At 36.5% G+C, this 20,063-nt stretch overlaps 1 protein-coding gene across 3 annotated transcripts; it reads left to right on the top strand.

Annotated features, from left to right (window-relative positions):
- The first annotated feature begins 1,519 nt into the window (after positions 1–1,519).
- ABHD10 (abhydrolase domain containing 10, depalmitoylase) lies at positions 1,520–19,442 on the top strand. Of its 3 annotated transcripts, none has more exons than XM_077118422.1 (5): positions 1,520–1,674; positions 4,012–4,161; positions 6,455–6,566; positions 6,960–7,097; positions 11,084–19,442. In XM_077118422.1, the coding sequence occupies exons 1-5, from the start codon at positions 1,535–1,537 to the stop codon at positions 11,423–11,425; spliced, it is 882 nt and encodes a 293-aa protein (XP_076974537.1). In that variant the 5' UTR covers positions 1,520–1,534; the 3' UTR covers positions 11,426–19,442. The 3 variants fall into 3 exon arrangements, with proteins under 3 accessions (XP_076974537.1, XP_076974538.1, XP_076974536.1); XM_077118421.1 differs by having other exon boundaries at positions 1,560–1,674; positions 3,978–4,161; XM_077118423.1 differs by lacking the exon at positions 4,012–4,161.
- The last annotated feature ends 621 nt before the right edge of the window (positions 19,443–20,063 follow it).

The following is a 20,063-nucleotide window of genomic DNA, read 5'->3' as shown; positions in this document are numbered from 1 at the left end:
CAAAGTGTTTAGTCTCCAAATACCCTCATAGTTGACGCTTTTCATCTTTGTGGCCACCTAGTCCTAACATTTGGGAAAACGTTGGTGTTAAAGGTCCAGCCTCCCCAAGGTAGAAGCCAGTGCTCATTTTCCCTGTCTCCTTTGCAGTTGGTTACAAGGATGTAATCAAGACTTGATCAACCAGAAGCCTCCATGCAAGATTTTAATTCTAATGAAAGCAATGTCAGGTGACATCCAGGAGTGAAAGTCTCTCTGGCAACATGGGGGATGACACTCAAGGATGAGCCTGGCCCTGGCCCTGTGGGAGCAACAATGCCATCCTGACCAAAAGGGGGGAAAGATGTGTAATAAATAAGGTATCAGTGGCTGAGAAAGTTCAAATAGAGTTGAGAGGCTACTCTGGAGGCCACTTTTAGGCAAGCTTCAGTTACAGATTGCTACCTGTCATAAAACCCAACCAAAACCATTTCTGCCAATCTAAAGAACACCTAGGGCATTATATAAGATTCTACAAAGGTTCCATGCACTAGGGTAACTTTCCGGAAACCTACAACCTCCACATGGGTCCTATGATGGTCAGGTTCATGTGTTAACTTGGCTGGGTGTAGTCTGGTTGGGCAAGTGCTGGCTGTCTGTTGCTGTGAGGATATTTCATAGACTTAATTCATGATCACGTTGGCTGCATCCACAGCCTACTGCCAGCTAAGGGGAGTGTTTTCTGCAATGAGTGACACTTAATTTAATCTCCAGAAGGTTTTTAAGGAGGATTCAGAAGAGGCAATCACTCTTCCTGCTTCAGTCTGCAAGCCTCTCCTGAGAGTTTATTGAGGACCTACACTGGAGCTGCCAGCTTGTGGCCTGCCCTACAGATCCTGGACTTTTACATCCCCACGGTTGCGTAAGATACTTTTATAAATTTTATATTTACAGATATCTCCAGGTGATTCTGTTTCCCTAGAGAACCCTAGTTAATACAGGTCCCTAGACCAAATAGGTCCTGAAAGGGAGAGGACCCAGCCTCTCCAGAATATCAACTAGTTCCATCCCCCACTCCATATTATTGACAACCCTTTTGAACATGAAAAAGTTAGAATGGGCATATCCCAAATACCCCTAAAGAGTGAGAGAAAGATCAGAGTTGATGGTGGAATTATATAGAGAAGATAAGGTCTAACAAATAATATGATTGGTGAATCATTATATTGATATTTCTTGTTATCTCCAGTGTCTTGGAGCAGCTAGTAGAAAAACCTAAATATGTGAAATTGTAACCATACCAAACTCTGAAAACTGTTCTACAACTAATTGTTGTGCTGTGCTTTGAAATTTATTGCTCTTTTGTACATATGTTATTTTTCATAAAAAAGAAAGAAAAAGTCGATTACCAAAGGCGGAAGAGCAAAAGAGCCTGACAAAAGCCTTAAGCTTCTGCGCATGTGCACTCTCGCCTGGTTGAAACCGTGGATTCGGCGCTGGCTGGCGGCGCATGCGCAGCCTCTCTGCCAGTGCGCTAGGCCCTTCGCCAGAGGATGTTATGGGGCGCAGGGGTAGTCGGGAATATGGCGGGTGCCGGCATGACTATGTTGGCGGCTTCGGTACCTTGGCGGTTCTCGGGCTGGGCGGTCTTTTCCTTCGGTCCCCACTGTGGCCTCCGTGCGCCACGGTGGCTCCCAGGTCAGTGTCCGAAAAGGGGGAGTGGGATGCGTGTTTCCCGAACATCCCGGGTTCCGTCAGTCCCTTTCCACTGTGTTTTTAGCGCCCCATTCAAAAGTGCTTTGCCCTCATTTCCAGAACTTTGAACGGTCTGGAGAAGGCTGTGAGAGAAGCTGTCTGTGTCTCGTGTGGACAGTTCGGACCCTTGCTGGGGTTTTGTGTTTTGCAGTCTGCCTCTCCTCCGCCCCTGCTTTGAGAGCCGACATTAGGAAAATTATGATGCGTTTAATGCATATATTATAGATACTTGCCCTCTCTGCTTTTTTCTTTCTTTTCTCTGCTGGTTACAAAGCGGCATAACTGATCATAATTTAAGGTGCTTAGACCTGCCATCCTTAACTTGTGGGGACTTAATTATGAGGCGTGTTCTTTGTACAAGTGTAGATGCTCTCTCACAAGCCTGATTTCTAGATTTGTCTTCTCGATGCAACCCCCTCAGGGAAAGAACCATAAATTCTACTCTACAAAAGAAACTAGAGTTTTGACCAAAAAAACAGAGAACCTATAAGTTATTTCTTTCATACGTTTGATTCCTCCCTCTTCTCTGTGTGTCTTGTCTGCCCTTGTGAATTATGTCCTTTTATTTTTTGGCTTTGTTTGTTGTTCACACCCTTGCCGCATAGCTTTCAGATGCGTGGTGCTTAAAGTGGGAATTAATGTCATTGGAGATATCCTTTGAGTTAAAAATTTTAAATATCCATAATCAGTTTAACTTACACAACCAAAAGACATGTTATAGAGTATAAAAATAAACGAAATATAGTAGGTCAGTTTATTAACTAGAGTACATTCTCTTTCAGATATTTAGAATATATTGAGCATTTATGCACCGGACTTTGAGCGTTAGATTGCGTTACAGTGATATTTTCTGGACCCCATGTTAAGAACCTGTCCACTTGTAACTTGCCAAGATGACCTAAATTGTAACTCTCAGGTAAAAATCCCTGTATTGGGAGGTAAGATGTGGAAGAGGGTAAGAATTTTTGAGTCCTGAGCTAAGAGAATGAATAGGAAATGAACACTTTGGTGATACAAACTGCTGACCTATGTAATGAATGCAACATAATTGGCCTTAGCCTTGTTTTTTTACTAAAAAGTTTTGAATTTGGCATATTTGTCTATATGTTGAAACTTTGAAACAATCTTACATATAAAGGGATAGTTTAAGCCTGCAATTAAGTTTAAAGAGTCAACTCCTCAAATCCAAAATGGAGAAAACTTTAGCAGCTCTCATGGAAGGAAATAATTTTGTTAATTACAAGTGGAGGAAGGCCTCATTTAATATTAAAAAAAAAAAAGAGAGACAACTTGGTCCAGAAAAACACTGTAAAGAAGAAATATGAAAACCTACTGTCTTTGTGGGAAGGTGATGGGATTAAAAATGACTTTTTGTTTTTTAAATATCTTTACAGTTTTTCTTTTTTAAAGTGTAAGTATTGATTTTATACTAAGGGGAATAACTTTCAGAACAATGAAATGGAGTACCTTGTATGGTTCACTAATTGTACTATTGTATTAAATTATACTGAGATCTGTGTGTACCATTTACAGAGTGCCAAACCAATGAATAAAGTACAGTGATTACAGAATCCTTTGAGAAATCATTTTCCAAAATTAATACTATTATATTTTGTCCAAGTCTACATGTAAAGAAAATGCTCAATGAACCCACTTCAGCTAAAACAGAATTATGACTGGCTAACCCCGGCACATGATTTTGTAGGTGGGGTAGGGTGGGAGTAGCTAATAAAAGGGGTGTAGCACCTTCCCTATTTAAACAATTTCCCAAAGGCCGACCAAACCTGTTTCTGCCCCCTCCCCCCCAATCCCCCCAGAAAAGGTAGAGGTTGCAAAACTGCTTAGACATTAAAGATTTTTTTTAAATGACAGACAAAATTCTCAGAAATAGAGAGTTGAAATTAGTGTAGGTAAATCTGAATGTTGATTGATATTATGTAGAGTAGATGATATAGCAGTAACCAGAAAATGTTTCTGACAAGTTTCTGTCTTTTGTTGCCTGGAAATTTCCACCTCATTATATATTTTGGAAGAATCATGATTCGACTTTGCTCAAAGATGGTGATTTTTGCCAAGATCTCATGTACAGATTTGTGACTTTAATACTTCAAGTCTGTTTTAGTTTTGACTATTAAATGGAAAGAGTTTTGGCATCACTTTGATGAGTTAAAAATGTTAAGTTGAAAATATTTATTGTTTTCTGTGTATTTGCATACTACCGTTTATGTTTTGTATACTTTGTTTAGCTTGTAGACAAAAGACATCATTGTCTTTCCTTAGTCGACCAGACCTTCCAAACCTGGCTTATAAGCACCTAAAAGGCAAAAGTCCAGGAGTTATCTTCATACCTGGCTATCAGTCCAATATGAATGGTACAAAAGCCTTGGCGATTGAAGAATTTTGCAAATCTCTAGGTCATGCCTTTATAAGGTAGGACATCACGTTTCAGAGAAAATATAGTTACCATATAGCCTAACAGTGGAAAACTATTTCTGTTCTAACCAATTTAAGTAAGTGCTAGGATTTCAATAGATTATTTTAATGGTCTGTAAAATTTCAACTTGTGTTTTGGTATTACAGTAAAAGCACTGATTTATATTCAGGTAAGTGGAATTTGTACTGATGTAAATGAATGTAGACTGTTATGCTTCTTTTTTTAAAGGTCTTGGTGCCACTCTGACAGTGCTTGCAGGAAAGGACATGTTACATTTTCTTAAGAGAACTAGTGGCAACTAAGCTCTTCAGATGCAATAATCTGCTGGATAACAAGCAGATATACTAGTTGGTTTTCTTGTAATCTCTTGTAATTATGTTGTGGTTTTCCATTGGGAACTTCAGGACTTCTGACACTTTATTACCTTAGTTCTAAAATATGTAGTTAAAAGTAATATATCTATTTTTAAATATTGTAAATTTATTATTTCTGATACATGTTTCCAGAGTTTTTCTCTTTCCCCTCACTCCTGTAATCTGAATGTGTATAAGGGATATATGGTGTGTAACTAAAGTTTAACAATTACTAATTTTTCATACTGACAATTATTTTAGTTAAATAATTTGGTTATGTTGTTGGGTTTGTTTACCTGTTACAGTCATTTACCTAGTATCTAATTTGCCAGAAGAGATAATATGATTTAGTAGAAAGAGCAGTGGCTGGATTTCAAAAACCGCGAGTTGTAGAAATCAACTTGACTTCAACAAGGCAAGTCAGCTGATAAATGCTGAGCCTAATTTTTTTTCATCTATAAAAATAGATTGAACTAAAGGTAGTTTCTGAATATTTTTCTAGCACTAACATTCTAAAAATTCATTCATTTGAATTTTTGGGAGAATAATTTTCACCAATATTCATTCAATCATTCTAGAAAATATAGCTACTTATAGACTTTGTTCAGTATTTAGCAGAAATTGTATTACTTTTATGGATTTAATCTTACTTCTTTCATCAAATTGTGAAATCATAGAGCATTTTTAGGAACAGCAAGTTGATCCTTGTGGCTAAAGCAGTAGTTTTCTCTGATGAAGTAATAAAAGATCAATTTGAGTTGACCAGAATATAATGGTCTATAAAAACAGGCTAAAGCCCTACATTTTTATGCTGTGGAGCCACAGAAGGTAATGCCATATCAAAATAATGTTTAAGAAAAAAATCTAACAGGTATAAAAGTAGATCAGTTTAGTGATAGAAAAGAATCATAGAGACCAATTAGGGGAATATTGTGATAGTCTAGGTTTGTTTTTTTTTTTCCCCCATTCCCTCTTTTTTCCCCACCCCCTCTGATAGTCTAGGTTTAAATGGCAAAGACCTGCACCATGACACTGGCCTAATGTTGAATTTTATCCTTGACTCCTCTTTGCCTCCTGTGAATTCAGTAAATACCTACGAAGTGCTTGCCATGCATAAGATACTGATCTAGGCACTGGGAAGCAATGGTGAACAAAGTGTACACGTGGAACTTCCCTTCTAGTGTGGGAGATAGACCACAAATGAATAAGCAGATCACTTTTATAGTGTCAAGTGGCAATAAGTACTGTGCAGAAAAAAAGCAAAGTAAGGAAATAGAGAATGATGGAAGAAGCATTATTTTAGATTGATTGGTCAGAGAAGGCTTATCTTAAACATTTGAGCCAAAGGCCTGAATGAATTGATGGAGCAATCTAAGTGGTTATCTGGAGGTGTAGTATATTCCAAGCACAGAGAAAAGCTGATGTGAAAGTCTTGAGGTAGGAATGTGGGTGGTGTATTCCATTAGTTTCAAGAAGGAAATTGAGGATTCAGTTGGGTAAGGGCAAGAAAACAGTAAGAAATGAGATTGGAGAACCCATCAGGGGCCTGAGCATAAGAACTTTGAATTGTGTTCTAAAGATTAGAGAGAGTCTTTGAAGGGTTTGTGCAAGATAGGACTTTTATTTTAAAAGGGTCACTCTGTGGTGGATCCTTCATTTAAAAAGATCAGACTACAAGGGTGAAAAATGGAAATGGCGGCACTCATTAGGAGACTATTGGATTAGTCCAGTTGAGAGATGATGGTGATTCGACCATAGCACTGGAGAAATATATAGCATATTGCGTATAGGAGATATTTAAAGGTTGAGCCAACAGAATTTGCTGAAATATATATTGACTGTGATATTTTAGGCATTGTAATAATGAGAAATGTTCTCTCTTTCCTAAAAATCAGAGAAGCAATTATATAGATAGATTTTTTCCACTTTTTTTCAGGTTTGATTACTCAGGAGTTGGAAGTTCAGATGGTAACTTAAAAGAATGCACAGTGGGGAAATGGAGAAAAGATGTTCTTTCTGTAATTGATGACTTAGCTGTAGGACCTCAGGTGACGATTTTCATTAAATATGATGTTAAATTTTTTATTATAACCTTATGATATTTGAGCTGCTTCTTTAGATATGAAAATGTATTTATTTAATATTTTTAATTTTTAAAAATTAAAAAAGCATACAAAAGCATTTATGCTTGCTAATAAAATGTAGTAGTATTTTAGCTTTCATTTTACAAATTATATATTTTATACTTTGCACAATATTATAGGCCTAATACCTTAACAAAAAGTGATCACAATTTAACTCTGTGCTCCATATTAAAAGTCTGAGGAAGCCACATGCATATAAAAAGAAAAAAACGTAAATAGATGTTGATTAAATAACTTGTCCCTTATGGATGAGAAGAAGAAATTCCTTTTTAAAACAATGCATATTTTTACTTCTAGATATTAGTCGGATCTAGCCTGGGTGGATGGCTTATGCTTCATGCTGCAATTGCACGGCCAGAAAAGGTAGTTGCTCTTGTTGGTGTAGCTACAGCTGCAGATGATCTAGTGACTCAGTTTAACCAACTTTCTGTTGAGGTAAGTCTCAAGTCACCTCTGCCATCTCAGTTTGTACCTCCTGTTATTCTTCTCCTTCCTTGTTCTTTGAATGTTTATTCATGTCATCTGTCCTTTTGACCTCTTATGCCGGCCCATCTTTTGTCACCTGCATTTTTGTCCACTCTCTTTTGCCTTTATCTTTTTGGCCTCTTGTTTAAGGTTTCATTTTCTTCATGGTCCTTTCAAAGCATTCTGCTGAATATTTGGGTGACATTAATGAAATCATACTTTAAAATTTATTCTTAACAACACTTACTTTATTAATCGAATTTACTTATTTAACTCACACACTGGGATCTCTTTCTATATCTCCTGTTCTTATTTTTTGGCATGTGGACAGCACTACCTGTCCTTATGACCATGTTGGACATGGCTAATTGTGAAACTTTTTTTTTTTTTAATACTCTAAAGCAGCTTCTGATCCTTTCTCAGCACAGCTCTCTAGGCAAACATTAGCAGTCAATCAGAGTTGGAAGACAGGAGATGAGATTTGCCATTGCTGGCTTGCATACTTAGTTGGCATTCTTTTTCTACTCCTGATTTCCACATTAAAAAAAAGGTGTGCTTTTTAGTGTTTGCATGTTTTTCTGCAAATCATGGTGGAAATGAAGTTTCCGAAATAACTAGAAAAGTATTTAATTGCATTCAATTTTAGACATATATTTAAGCATCTCAGTAGACTGTGAGGATAAAGAAAGAATGAGTAATAGGTGTTAATTTTTTGTGTATCTTATTTTTTGTTTTGCAATGGTGTTTATTTTCCTTGGATATCTTTTTTCTAGGGTCTAAATTTCACTTGTGGGACTGAGATACTGGCAGATCTGAGCTGCAGAAAATTATAGAAAGCAAAGAGAAAACTGTATAGCACAATAGTTCAAAAAGTATTGTCCCACACCAGCAGCATCAGCATCACCGGAGAACTTGTTAGTAATGCAAATTCTTGAACTTCACCCAAGAGCTACTAAACCATTAACTAGGGGTGCAGCCCAGCAATCTGTGTTTTAACAAGTCCCTAGGTGAAGTTTGAAAACCACTGATCAAGAGAGTGGAGGAGGAAAGAAGTCAGAAGAAAAAAAGCATATGTAGTGTTCAATAGTAGAATGTCATAGACTTCTGCCTCAAGTTTTTGCATTGATAGTTGTACCATATGTCATTTGCTTTAAGCTTATTCTTACTTCACATTGTTCTGCCCAGCTCCTTAAGAAATGACATTGTCTGCATATCCCTCATAATTATATCCTATTAGGGCAGAGTTGGTTTATGGAGCAAATTATGGAGTTGCTCTCCTAGTTCTGAATTCTTTTCATTTTCTTGGTTGTTTTTCATATATAGTTGTTCAGGGTCCTCATACTGCTAACTTTTTGCACTATAGAATTTGTCTGCTTCCAAACCTGGAACTCCTTTCTCCATTTCTAATTCAATGAAAGGAAGCTATGTCAAGGACATGGTAGATTGTAAAGAAGTTAGTTGAACAAATTGGGTTATTGGTAAATAACAAAGTTTATGTTCATTATTTCATTTTATGTCTGTGTATGTCCACATTTCATGGAGTAAAAATATGATAGCTATCCCTGAAGTAACTGAGAAGATCTGTGTCTTTCAAATCACAGTACATTTTTGCTAATCCTAAATCAGATATGCAAACAGTCGTTTACAAAAGCATGTTGACCCCTTATGGACTTAGAAGCATGTGTAAAAAAAGAACAGGAACACTAGGACCACTATTTCTTCTTCCCCCAGAAAGCAGCTAGCTCTAACAACGTTAAGGGAGCAGAAGTGGGGTGGTGGGAAGGAGGGGTTCACTATCATCTTTTATGGTCTTGGGTATGAAGACCCAGCATTTCTCTTTTGTGCCTAAGAACTTGGCTCTTAATTGGTTCTAGTCATATCCTTCTTGGCCACTAGAGGGCCTCAGACAGGATGCACAGTTTGAATCAGTTTTGTCTTGATATATAGTATCCTCTTGGATGAATACTGTTGTCTTCTTTGGGTAGCGCTATTTTTGCTATTTCTGAACGTTTAGTTTTGACGGTTTGGGAGGGTTTCATTTTTTTTAATGAAATTTGTTTCTCAAATAGACAATAATTACTCAGTTCAGTAGCAGAAAACAGAGTTAGTTGGGTGAGTACTTAAAGTACAACAGTTAATAATCCAGTGTCTCAACAATTAGCATAGCTCCCATTTACGCTAATAACCAGTGAAACTAAGTCTAATCACTGAAAAATACACAAATTCAGGAACAGTCTTGAGTAGTTTGAGGATTACAGTATCATTTTTGCTTTAAGTATTTGGTTTATGCATTTTCAATGTAGAGAATCCTATGATGTTACTATGAGATAAATTTTATAGCTTTTAAAAATTCTGTTAATTTCAGATGACTTGGAATAGATACAGAAGTATGGCTTTCAAACAGTTTTTCACTGAATCTAACGCTTTTGGAATTTTAAAAAATACTTAACATTAAAATCTCTACATATTTGACTTTTTAAATTCTTATTTTCCTTCTCATACTTGTAATAAGTTAATAAGTTAAGCTTGGAAAAATCATAGTACTTTAGTTGAAATTTTAAATTTAAAAAATTTTCAAATATGTTCAGTGTATTTTTTCTTTGCTTGTATTTTCCTTTTTCTTCAGTAAGATGTCCACTAGTTTTCTGGTAAGAAATATTGTTCATACCAGGTGGTTGCAAGAGCCTTAAAACTATTCACATCGTGATTTACTAGTTGAAATTCTGGTAATATTCACGGAGAACATATAATATACACTCAGACCTTTATATTCAGAGATGTTAGTGAAAGTATCCAGCAGTGTGAGAATTGTTAATTATCTTAGATCAGTTACAGTGGACTATTATGCAGCCTTTAAAACCTTTTCACAGAATTTTTAAAAACATATAACTGTATGTCCTAAATAAATGAAATGGCATAGAATATTGTATATGAATGTGTATTAGATCTGCTTTTTTACATTACATATATAAGAACCAAACATGCATAGAAAAATACTGGAAGGAAATAGCCACAATATTAGTAGTAGGTACAGCTAAGAGGTAAGATTATAGGTGATTTATTTCTTTTTAGACTTTTTTATATTTCCCATATTTTCTATAATGAGTATGTGCCGCTACTTTTAATTAGAAAATTTTTTTTTCATTTTTTAATATGAGACAAATAAACCATAACCTAAAAAATAGGAATTCTTCAAGAATGAAAGGATACCTTGTATTTCATCTTAAGGAAGTAAGTGTAGAAAGGATGCCATTGTTTAGTTTTCAGGAAGTATTTGAAAAACTTCTTTGTCATTCAAAATGAGACCAAGATCTTTTTTTCTCACTTCATAGGACTCTGGAAGGTAAAAACTATAATTTTTCTTGCATCTGGTCTTAAATTTCATGACCATGTGTAGGTACAATTGTCCCACAGTAGCCACTGTATAAGTTTTCATTTTTAGTTCAATGCTGATTCTTTCCTTTCTTCCCTGATCCCATTCCCATATTAGCTACTTCTCTTATAGGTATTTTAGGTTTACGATTTTGAAATCTAATCAATTTTTAATCCTAAGCTTTAATTTTACATAAATATGAATGCTACCTGGACTGATTATAAGAAATTAGTGTAATTTTTCCCTCCCTTCATTTTCCCTTTCTTTGGAATAAAGCAACACCTCATCTAAATGTTCGATGATAAAGTTAGTTAAATCTAAATTTGACTCCTACACACACAGCAGTTACTAGCTTTGAACTTTAAGCATGATATTTAACTTCTCTAAATCTTAATTTCCTCTTTTGTAAAAATAGAATAGTAAGACAATTATTATAAGGATTTTATGAGTTAATATATCTGAAGTTCCTTGCATATAGTAAATATTCAGCTATTGATAATTATTTCATTTTTATCATCTCTTTCCTCTTTTTCAGGGGTTAATATTGCATTAATACTTTCATTTTCCTCATTTTCCCCAATAGGTGAAAAAGGAAATAGAGATGAAAGGTGAGTGGCTAATGCCATCAAAATACGTTGAAGAAGGAGTTTATCACATCCAGTACAGTTTCATTAAAGAAGCTGAGCATCACTGCTTGCTGCATAGCCCTATTCCTGTGACCTGCCCTGTGAGATTGCTCCACGGCATGAAGGATGACATCGTCCCTTGGCATACATCCATACAGGTTGCCGACCGGGTAGTCAGCACAGATGTTGATGTCATCCTCCGGAAACATAGCGATCACCGAATGAAGGAAAAAGCGGACCTTCAACTGCTTGTTTACACTATTGATGACTTAATTGATAAGCTTTCAACATTAGTTTGAATTACATCATGGCATGAAGGTATATTTTATTTTATACTTGCAAGAACCACATTTTTAGTTGCTCTGTGAACTAATATATCCATAAGATTGAGAGAGAGAACAAATGAAAAGCCCTGACATGTTAAAAGGTTTTTTTCCTCTTACCTCTATTTTGTAAATATCACAGAAGTATTTATTTAATGATTTATTTGCACAAATGGTACAAATTGTGAAGAAAGTACTGGCTACTGTTAGGAAAATTTTCTCTGTACTTCCATCTTGATTTTTTTTCATTAAAATAGTTCCTATTTTTTTAATCAAGAGATCATTACCTTTCTTATGGTTTTGGTAACTATGCCAGCTCTTTAATATATACTTCTGCTTAGAATTGTTCAAGAAAGCTTGAAATTTTTGTTTGGTACCATTATATATGGGGTGGTAAGATTATTATTTCTGATTTCAAAATGCAATTCACAAATGATAGCAGATGTTTATTGGAATAAATTTGAAATGGTTAGAGAAATGTTTGAAGCACAGTGAAGTTAAAAAATAAGGGTGTTACTTTATAAATTATATACACCGAATGTTACATTTGAACTTAAGGTTTTCCTTTTTTCAAAGGCTCAAAACTTTTTAGTGTTATAAAGGAAATATATTATTTCTAAATTTTGTCTTTTATATATTTAAATGAGGGAATTTCATCTTAATGATATACTTTTTTCATATTCTGATTAGTAAAACTAAAGAGCAAATTGATCTTTCATATTATTGCCTACCCACAAAAACATTCCTTTTTCATTAATGTATACCTTTAAGTACACATAGCCATATGATTGCTGCTGGATCAGAGGGCTTTCTGAAGTGTAGAATCGGTCAGAAAATATGATATGAAAATGTATAAATATGTATGTATTTTTTTAATAACGTAAATAAACTTGTGCCGTAGTCAGCCTTCATATTATAGAGTTGGTGTTTTTAAACTTAATTTTGGCTGGATTTTGTTTAGCCTGCTTAGGTTATATCTGTCAAAGTGGAATTTTTATTCAGTTGAAAACATGACTCGTACATATAAAATGAGCATGTGTCAAAGATTTATTTCATTAATGAGAGAAATTATTATATTTGCATGATAGTAAACCTGAATCAAAGGAGAATTCAAGAAACTGAGTATTTATTGGCATTGAAGAAAGAATATTGGGATAAAATTACCAGGGAAGCTACTGTGCGAAAAAGAGCTGATAGCGGGCCTGACTGGTATCCTTAGAAAGGCCTGCTAGCCAGGTTGGTCCTTGGCAAGCATCTCGGAATGTGGGCTCCTAGAGGTTCCACCTTTCCCAGAATTGTGTCTCATTGGACTTGTTTATACAAACAATGTAATTTATGATGAACACCTGCTTTCCTTCTGGAGTGGAAGTTTGGTACATAACAGTTAGAGGTTGCCAATGTGACCAGCCGCCAATAAAAACCCTTGGCACTGAATCTCTTAACAAGCTTCCCTGGGAGACAACGTTGCACTTATCCTGCATGATTCTGCTAGGATAGGATTCTTGGAAGCTTGCACCTGGTTTCCCCACACTTAGCCCCATGCACCTTTTTCCTTTGCTGACTTTCTTTGTATACTTATGCCATAATAAACCATAGCCATGAGTAAAAGTACATGCAGAATCCTGTGAATCCTCCTAGCAAGTCATAAACCTAGGGGTGGTTGTGGGGACCCTAACACAGACATGAAACTGGTTAATATCTTTATAGAGCAATAAAACTTCAAACAATGGGGTTATCTTTTTTTTGTTTAATGTTTTTTAAATTGTGAAATATATATACAAAGAAGCAGTAAATTTCCAAATACATGTTAACAAGTAATTATAGAATAGATTTTAAAATTTGGTATGGGTTACAGTATCGCAATTTTTTTGTATTTTCTTCTAGCTGCTCCAAGACACTGGAGACCAAAAGAAATATCAATATAATGATTCTGCAGTCATACTCATTTGTTAAATCCTATCTTCTCTGTTATATTCCTCTTTCTTTTTTTATTTTTTGTGTAAAATAACATACAAAAAAGCAATAAATTTCAAAGTACATCGCAACAATTAGTTGTAGAACAGATTTCAGAGTTAGTGTGGGTTATAATTCCACAACTTTAGGTTTTTACTTCTAGCTGCTCTAAGGAACTGGAGACTAAAAGAAGTATCAGTATAATGATTCAGCACTCATACTCATTTATTAAACCTGACCTTCTCTGTATAACTCTACCATCATCTTTGATCTTTCTACCACTCTTTGTGGGGGTTATCTTTTGTACTGGACAAAAATTATTGACGAAAATATATATGCATCATCTGTGTACAGTACAGTGCCTGGTACTAGAGTGGTATTGATAGAGAATGGCAGGGTGGCTGTTATTTCCTTCAAAAAAATATAAGGGCCTACTCTGTCCAGACACTGCTAGGTCTGAGGATTAGATGAAGAAGAAAGGGCCTCTGCCCGTGAGAGTTTTCTGGGGTTAATTATAATAAAATACAATAAATATGATTAGAGATTATAGTCATATGAAGACGCAGTAGAGTAGCATAGCACTTAAAGGCAGAGACTCTGGAGCTTGAGTTTGAACCCTGGCTTACTGTGTACTAGCTCTGTAACTCAGCAGTATACTTACCCCTCTGAGCTTCATTTTCCTCATCTGTAAAATGGCATAAATCTACATAAAAGGGTGTAAGGACTAAATAGGTTAAGAAGCAACACATTTTGAGCAAGGGCTGACACATAGGCAGCACTACCATTATGTACAGAACACAGTCCAGTGAGAAAGACTAATGGTACAAATAATCTGGGAATGTGGAGGCAAGGTAAAGGTTAAAACTTCTAAAGCTTACCTGGATTTGATCTTCATAACCTCAAGATCCAAACTGGAATGTGAATGTTAACGGTGTTCTTTCAAATGATCAGTAGTTAATTAAAACAAAAGAGGGACCTTCACAATCCAGAGATGGGAGAAGCTGTTTGAAATTTCATCTAGAGGTTAAGATCACAAATTTCAAATGAGCTCAATTTGATTTAGTGTATTCTAGTAAATTATTATTTTTTACAAGTTTTTCCCAAAGCTTTTTTTTTTCTTAAAACTACTCCATGCCGTGTGTTTGGTAACATGAAAAATGCTTGAACAGCGAGCAGCCCCCAAATGTCTTACCCTCTGGAACTCCTTTCTTATTTTAAAGCAACCTGGCATCTCGAAACAATCTCAGTATGTACAACGGAAAGGGATAAAGCAGATGCCAATGGAAAGAAAGGCTAAGTGAGGCCACAAAATATATTTTGCTTTTGCTGCATCTGTTGAGGCATTTCTAGACTCAAATCTATCACTGCTCTTCTCTGAACAACCAGTAGAAAGATCTGTGTGAAGGAGGGAAGGAAAAGAGCTTTGGACAAGTCTGACTTTTATAAAGCATGGAGATACAGAGCAAGGAGAACATAACATATAACCATTTCCCGAACAGTCCCCCAGATGGATATGTCAAATTTCCATTAAATTTGGAATTGTTAAAACACACGCACATGCACATGCACATGCAGGCACACACACACAGTCCTAATGAAATCTCATTCTGGTGGAGGGGAAAAGGTAGGTGGAATTTAAATATGATACCTTTTTAAGAGCTCCTTTAAATATAGATCTAAAGTAGGATTTTGGTTTAGAAGTATAATCATGTATTATATATAACTTGGTTTGTTTAAAAATTTGACGCTTTGGCGTATTTAGGAAATACACTTAGAAAAATCAGGCAATTTCTTTAATCAAAAGTGTCTTTAGAGGAAAATATCCTGTCCCATTTTGGCGCCCTCTTTTCCCAGGCTTTCAGGTTTTTGCTACTAACTGAAGCATTCTCTGAAAGTTGCTGGGTTCTTTGTGCTCTTAGAACACTCTGTTCATGTCTCTTTCATGGAATTCACTGCTTTGAGATTCTCAGTTGATAGACCAGCCTCTCTCCTTCAAAGGATGATTACGGTCAGGAGCTTTGCTTTGACTTTTTTTTTATTCTCAGACCTCTCTGACCATGTTCCATCACAGTCCTTTACTGGCTCCTTTGCCTGGCCCACCTGGTAATATTAATAATCCCTTGAGTTCTGACCTTGGCACTCTTCTCATGCTACCTACTCATTCTCTTGGAGCAACATCATCCATGTTCATGGTTTTAACTACTACCTGCATGCAGATGGTTCCCAAGTATATTCCTCCCATCTGGATTTGTCTTTTGAGCTCCAGACCCATAAAGTCAACTGCCTAATGAACTAGGATGGCTGTGAGTCTCTCAAATGCAGAAAGTTCAAACCTTATCCTTCTCTTTAAATGTATTTCCTTGCCTGTGTGAATTCTTACTAGAAATGATGCCACCATTATACAAGCCAAGATCAGGAGTCATTCAAACCATTTCTTTTTCCTTCACCCAAATTAGATCTGATGGCTCTCTTTTCTTATGAAAAAGCCCAAAATCTTTTGCTTGATACATTAAGTCCACTGGTAATGCCAATGAATGTTTAACAAATGTCTTTCCAGGAAAACTAAAATGTCTGATTTAAGCATTTTCCAGCAAATCTGGTATTAATACTTCCACCATGGCCCATTTCAAGATACCTTTGACATCACTGAATATGAAGTTGGGAAGTAATGCCCAGAAGCACACCACTGTACACTACATGGTGTAGAGACAACAGACAAAAATATCCTCAGGAGCAATGGCAGCAGTGAAAGGTAGCAAAATAATTAGGAAGTAATGAATTGATCAAGTATGTTTTTAATCTTTGGTTTAATATAATCTATTAAATACAAGCTTATAGAATCTTTTTTATTTTTTAATAATGGCTGAGTTTAACAACTAGTTCTCAAAACTTAAAGTTTAACCATGGGTACTTGTAAGCTTACTATTTTATTATCAGCAACCTGCCTGACATTCCAGCTTCATTTTTTCTTTCTGTGTGTCTCTGCCCTTTAATCCTGTGCTTTGGTGATACTACAACATTTTCACCTTCTTAAATAAGTCAGACTAACCCCTCTGCCTGTGCCAGCAAAACTCCCTACTCCCCTCTGCTTCACCCTATCTACCTAGCAAACCCCTGCTCATATTTCTAGATCCAAACTTAAAGTCATCTATAAACCTTTCCCCCACCCCTTTAGGCCCTTTCTCTAGGCATAAATGTGCCCTGGTGAATACACTGTACATATTTTTAGCATGAGTCCTACCTGGTATTTATTATTTACAAGTTTAACTTTGCTGATGGGCTATGTTGCCATGTCTCACTCATTTTTATATCCCTAATACATAGGCCTTTAAACAAAAGTTGAATAAATTAACTATGATACTAGTAGGTGCTCAGTAAACATTGGGTTGAGCTAGTTACCACTGTCACCCTGCACCCCCCACCCCCACTCCGCCCAGGGGACAGGTATTTCTTCTCTGAAAACTTCCTCAGGATTTCAGGTTACTTCTTACCTACTCTTTACCAGTGGCTTCTATTTGCCACTGATCTCTCCAGAACCATATGTTCAATCATTTGCTTAAAGACCTCAGCTATTTTGTTTTAATGGGGGAAAATTATTGGATACAAAAGATCTGCAGAACACAGTCTGCAACAAAAAATGAGGCAAATGTACATCTTGGGGAATTCTCACTAATTCTAAAGTCAGATTCTAACTTTATAGCTCAAACCAGCATCCTTAGAACAAGTCCATCCACACAAGCACACAAGATGTTTAATGTTTTCCATTTACGTCCTCTAGTCCCTTAGTTCCAAGTTGAAACTGACATTATTGCTGCCACCCAAGATGCAGTTCAGTGATTTCTGTCATTCTGCTGGCAATTTCCCAGCTCTAGGCATTATGTCAAAACTAAATGTCAACAAGTGGGGCATATGAGGAAGGCGTATGGGATTTTTGTGGAAGAGTAGGAAATGTCTTCATATAGATTGTGGTGGTGAAATCACACAATGGCTATGTGATTACATGGGGAACCATTGATTTTTTACTTAGGATGGATGATGTGTGAATAAAACTGTTTATGAATGAACAGAGAGAAACAAGTGCTGGAAAAGCTGTGGAGAGAGACTTATACCTATTCACTGTTGGTAGGGAAGCTGAGAGGTGCAGCCCTTCTGGAGGGCAGTGTGGTATTTCCACAGGAGGCTAGGGATAGGATTGCCATATGATCCGCAACCCATTGCTAGGTATATACTTGGAGGAACCGAAAGTGGGACACGAATGGACATTTGCACACTAGTATTTATAGCGACAGTGTTCTGGATTTCCAGTTGATGGAGGTGGCCTAAGGGTTCATTGACTGAGGAATGGAAGGGGAAATTGTAGTGTATAATACAACGGACTACTGAAAAGGAATGAAGTGAGGCATCCATTTAGAAGAATAAAACTTGAGGGCAGTATGTTGAATGAAATGTCAGAAATAAAAAGACAAATATCATTACTCACTCAAATGGACTAACTATAATATACAAACTCAGAGAATTGAAGTTGAGAGCATGGGTTATCAGGTTGGGGCTTACTGTAAAAGGTCCTAGACTGTAAATTCTTACAGCAGTCACATCTGTTCTGGAGTTGTAATTGTTATTTCTAAATTCTGAGATACTGAGCTATTTGTGTATAACCTGGTTGTTCCCTGGAACTTTGGGTACATATATGACACCTGAGACTGATTTAGAGGTCTGAAGCTATGAAAGTCAGCATTACCCCATACAGCAACTGTTTAAAAAGTTGAAAAAGTGATCAGACTTCAACTAGAGATATGAATGAAGCAGATCTGAATAGGAGTAAGGTAAATCAGAATACAGGGTAATGGATGATATAATCCATATTTTAAAACCTCAACTTCTGTGTGAGACCAAAGGAAGAGATGTTTATTTAGTGCGAAATTTTTATTTTGGATAGCACATTATCTAATTTAACTTGTTGAATTATGGTTGAACACTATAATTACATGGAAACTTGAATAGGACAGGAGATCTTGTTGGTTTGTACAGGTTAGTGTGATGCCCCGATACATCCCAGAGTAATTTGTGCAGAAAATAAAAAAAAAGTATTTGGAATGTTCCCTTGGGGGAATAGGGAGAGAGGAGGAAATATTCAACTTCCCTGTCTAGGGAATTCCTGATACTCTTGCAAACAGTGGGAACCAATTCAATAGGCTGAAGCCCTCGGTCTTGGGGTTCACCCCTATGAAACTTATTCTTGCAAAGGAAAAGCTAAGCCTACTTATAATCATGCCTAAGAGTCACCCCAGAGAACCTGTTTTGTTGCTCAGATGTGGCCTCTCTAAACCAACTCGGCAGGTGAACTCAAGACTCTCCCCTCTACATGGGACATGATTACCAGGGGTGTAAATCTCCCTGGCAATGTGGGACAAGACTCCAGAAGATGAGCCGGGACCCAGCATCATGGAATTGAGAAAGCCTTCCTGACCAAAAGGGGAAAGAGAGAAATGAGACAAGATAAAGTTTCAATGGCTGAGTGATTTCAGAGTCGAGAGGTTAACCTGGAAATTATTCTTATGCATTTACACCCTTTTTACTTATGGTGTAATGGAGGTACCTGAAACTATGGAACTGTGTTCCAGTAGCCTTGATTCTTGAAGACAATTGTATAACTATCTTATATACAATTTTAAGAAAAGCTATATAAATTATATAGCTTTTACAGTGTGATCCTGTGATTGTTAAAACCTTGTGTCTGATGCTCCCTTTATCCAGGGTATGGACTGATAGATGAGTAAAAAAAGAACAATAAATAACAAAGGGGATAAGGGGAAAAAATTGGGTAGATAGAAATAACAATGGTCAATGAGAGGGAGGGGTAAGGGATATGGGATGTATGAGTTGAGTTTTTTCTCTTTTTCTTTCTTTTTCTGGGGTGATGCAAATGTTCTGCAAATGATCATGGTGATGAATACACAACTATGTGGTAATATTGTGAGCTACTGATTGTACGCATTGGATGAAATATGTGTGTGTAAAGATATCTCAATAAAAATATATATATATATTTTAAAGTTTCCGAGCTCTAAACTCTTCCCCTAAGCTCTGAGTCTCTACAAACATTTATCTTATCCTAACAGCTTCAACTGATGGTTCTATGAAGCATCAAGACCTCATTAGTCAGCCCTTCTCTTGCCTCTTTCTAAATCCACTACTCTCACAATGCTGTCTTCCAGAGTTCTCTCTCCCAGGCCTCCTACTCCTGACCACTAAGACTTTTCTCAAGCAACCACTCATATATTACTAGGTAATTAAATTTTCATCAGTCCAGGCTCCAGCCCAGCAGAAGATTTTTCTCAATACATGGATAATTGGAGGAGTCATTTCCTGCATAGCTTCTAATCAGTTTTCTACAGGGACAAAGACAGTCCTCCTGTGTACTACAGTTACTTTATCTAATGAGCCCGACAAGAGTCAGTTTTTCAGTCCATCCAGAGGCAAGAACTCTATTTTCTTCTCTCCCAATCCCCAAGACCCAGCAGTCTATCAAAACCTTTCACTCCAAGGCCTGTCAGTACATTGAGCTCTGTTTAATTTATAAAACTTGCTCTTAGTGACTTCTGGTTAAAAATCACATTAAAAAAGCTGTATCTCTTGAGTGGGTTAAACAGAGGCACGACAT

Source organism: Tamandua tetradactyla, chromosome 10, assembly GCF_023851605.1.
Source record: "Tamandua tetradactyla isolate mTamTet1 chromosome 10, mTamTet1.pri, whole genome shotgun sequence".
In the NCBI taxonomy this organism is placed as follows: domain Eukaryota; kingdom Metazoa; phylum Chordata; class Mammalia; order Pilosa; family Myrmecophagidae; genus Tamandua; species Tamandua tetradactyla.
Note: the sequence above shows the minus strand (reverse complement) of the source record. Positions and strands in the feature narration are given on the sequence as shown.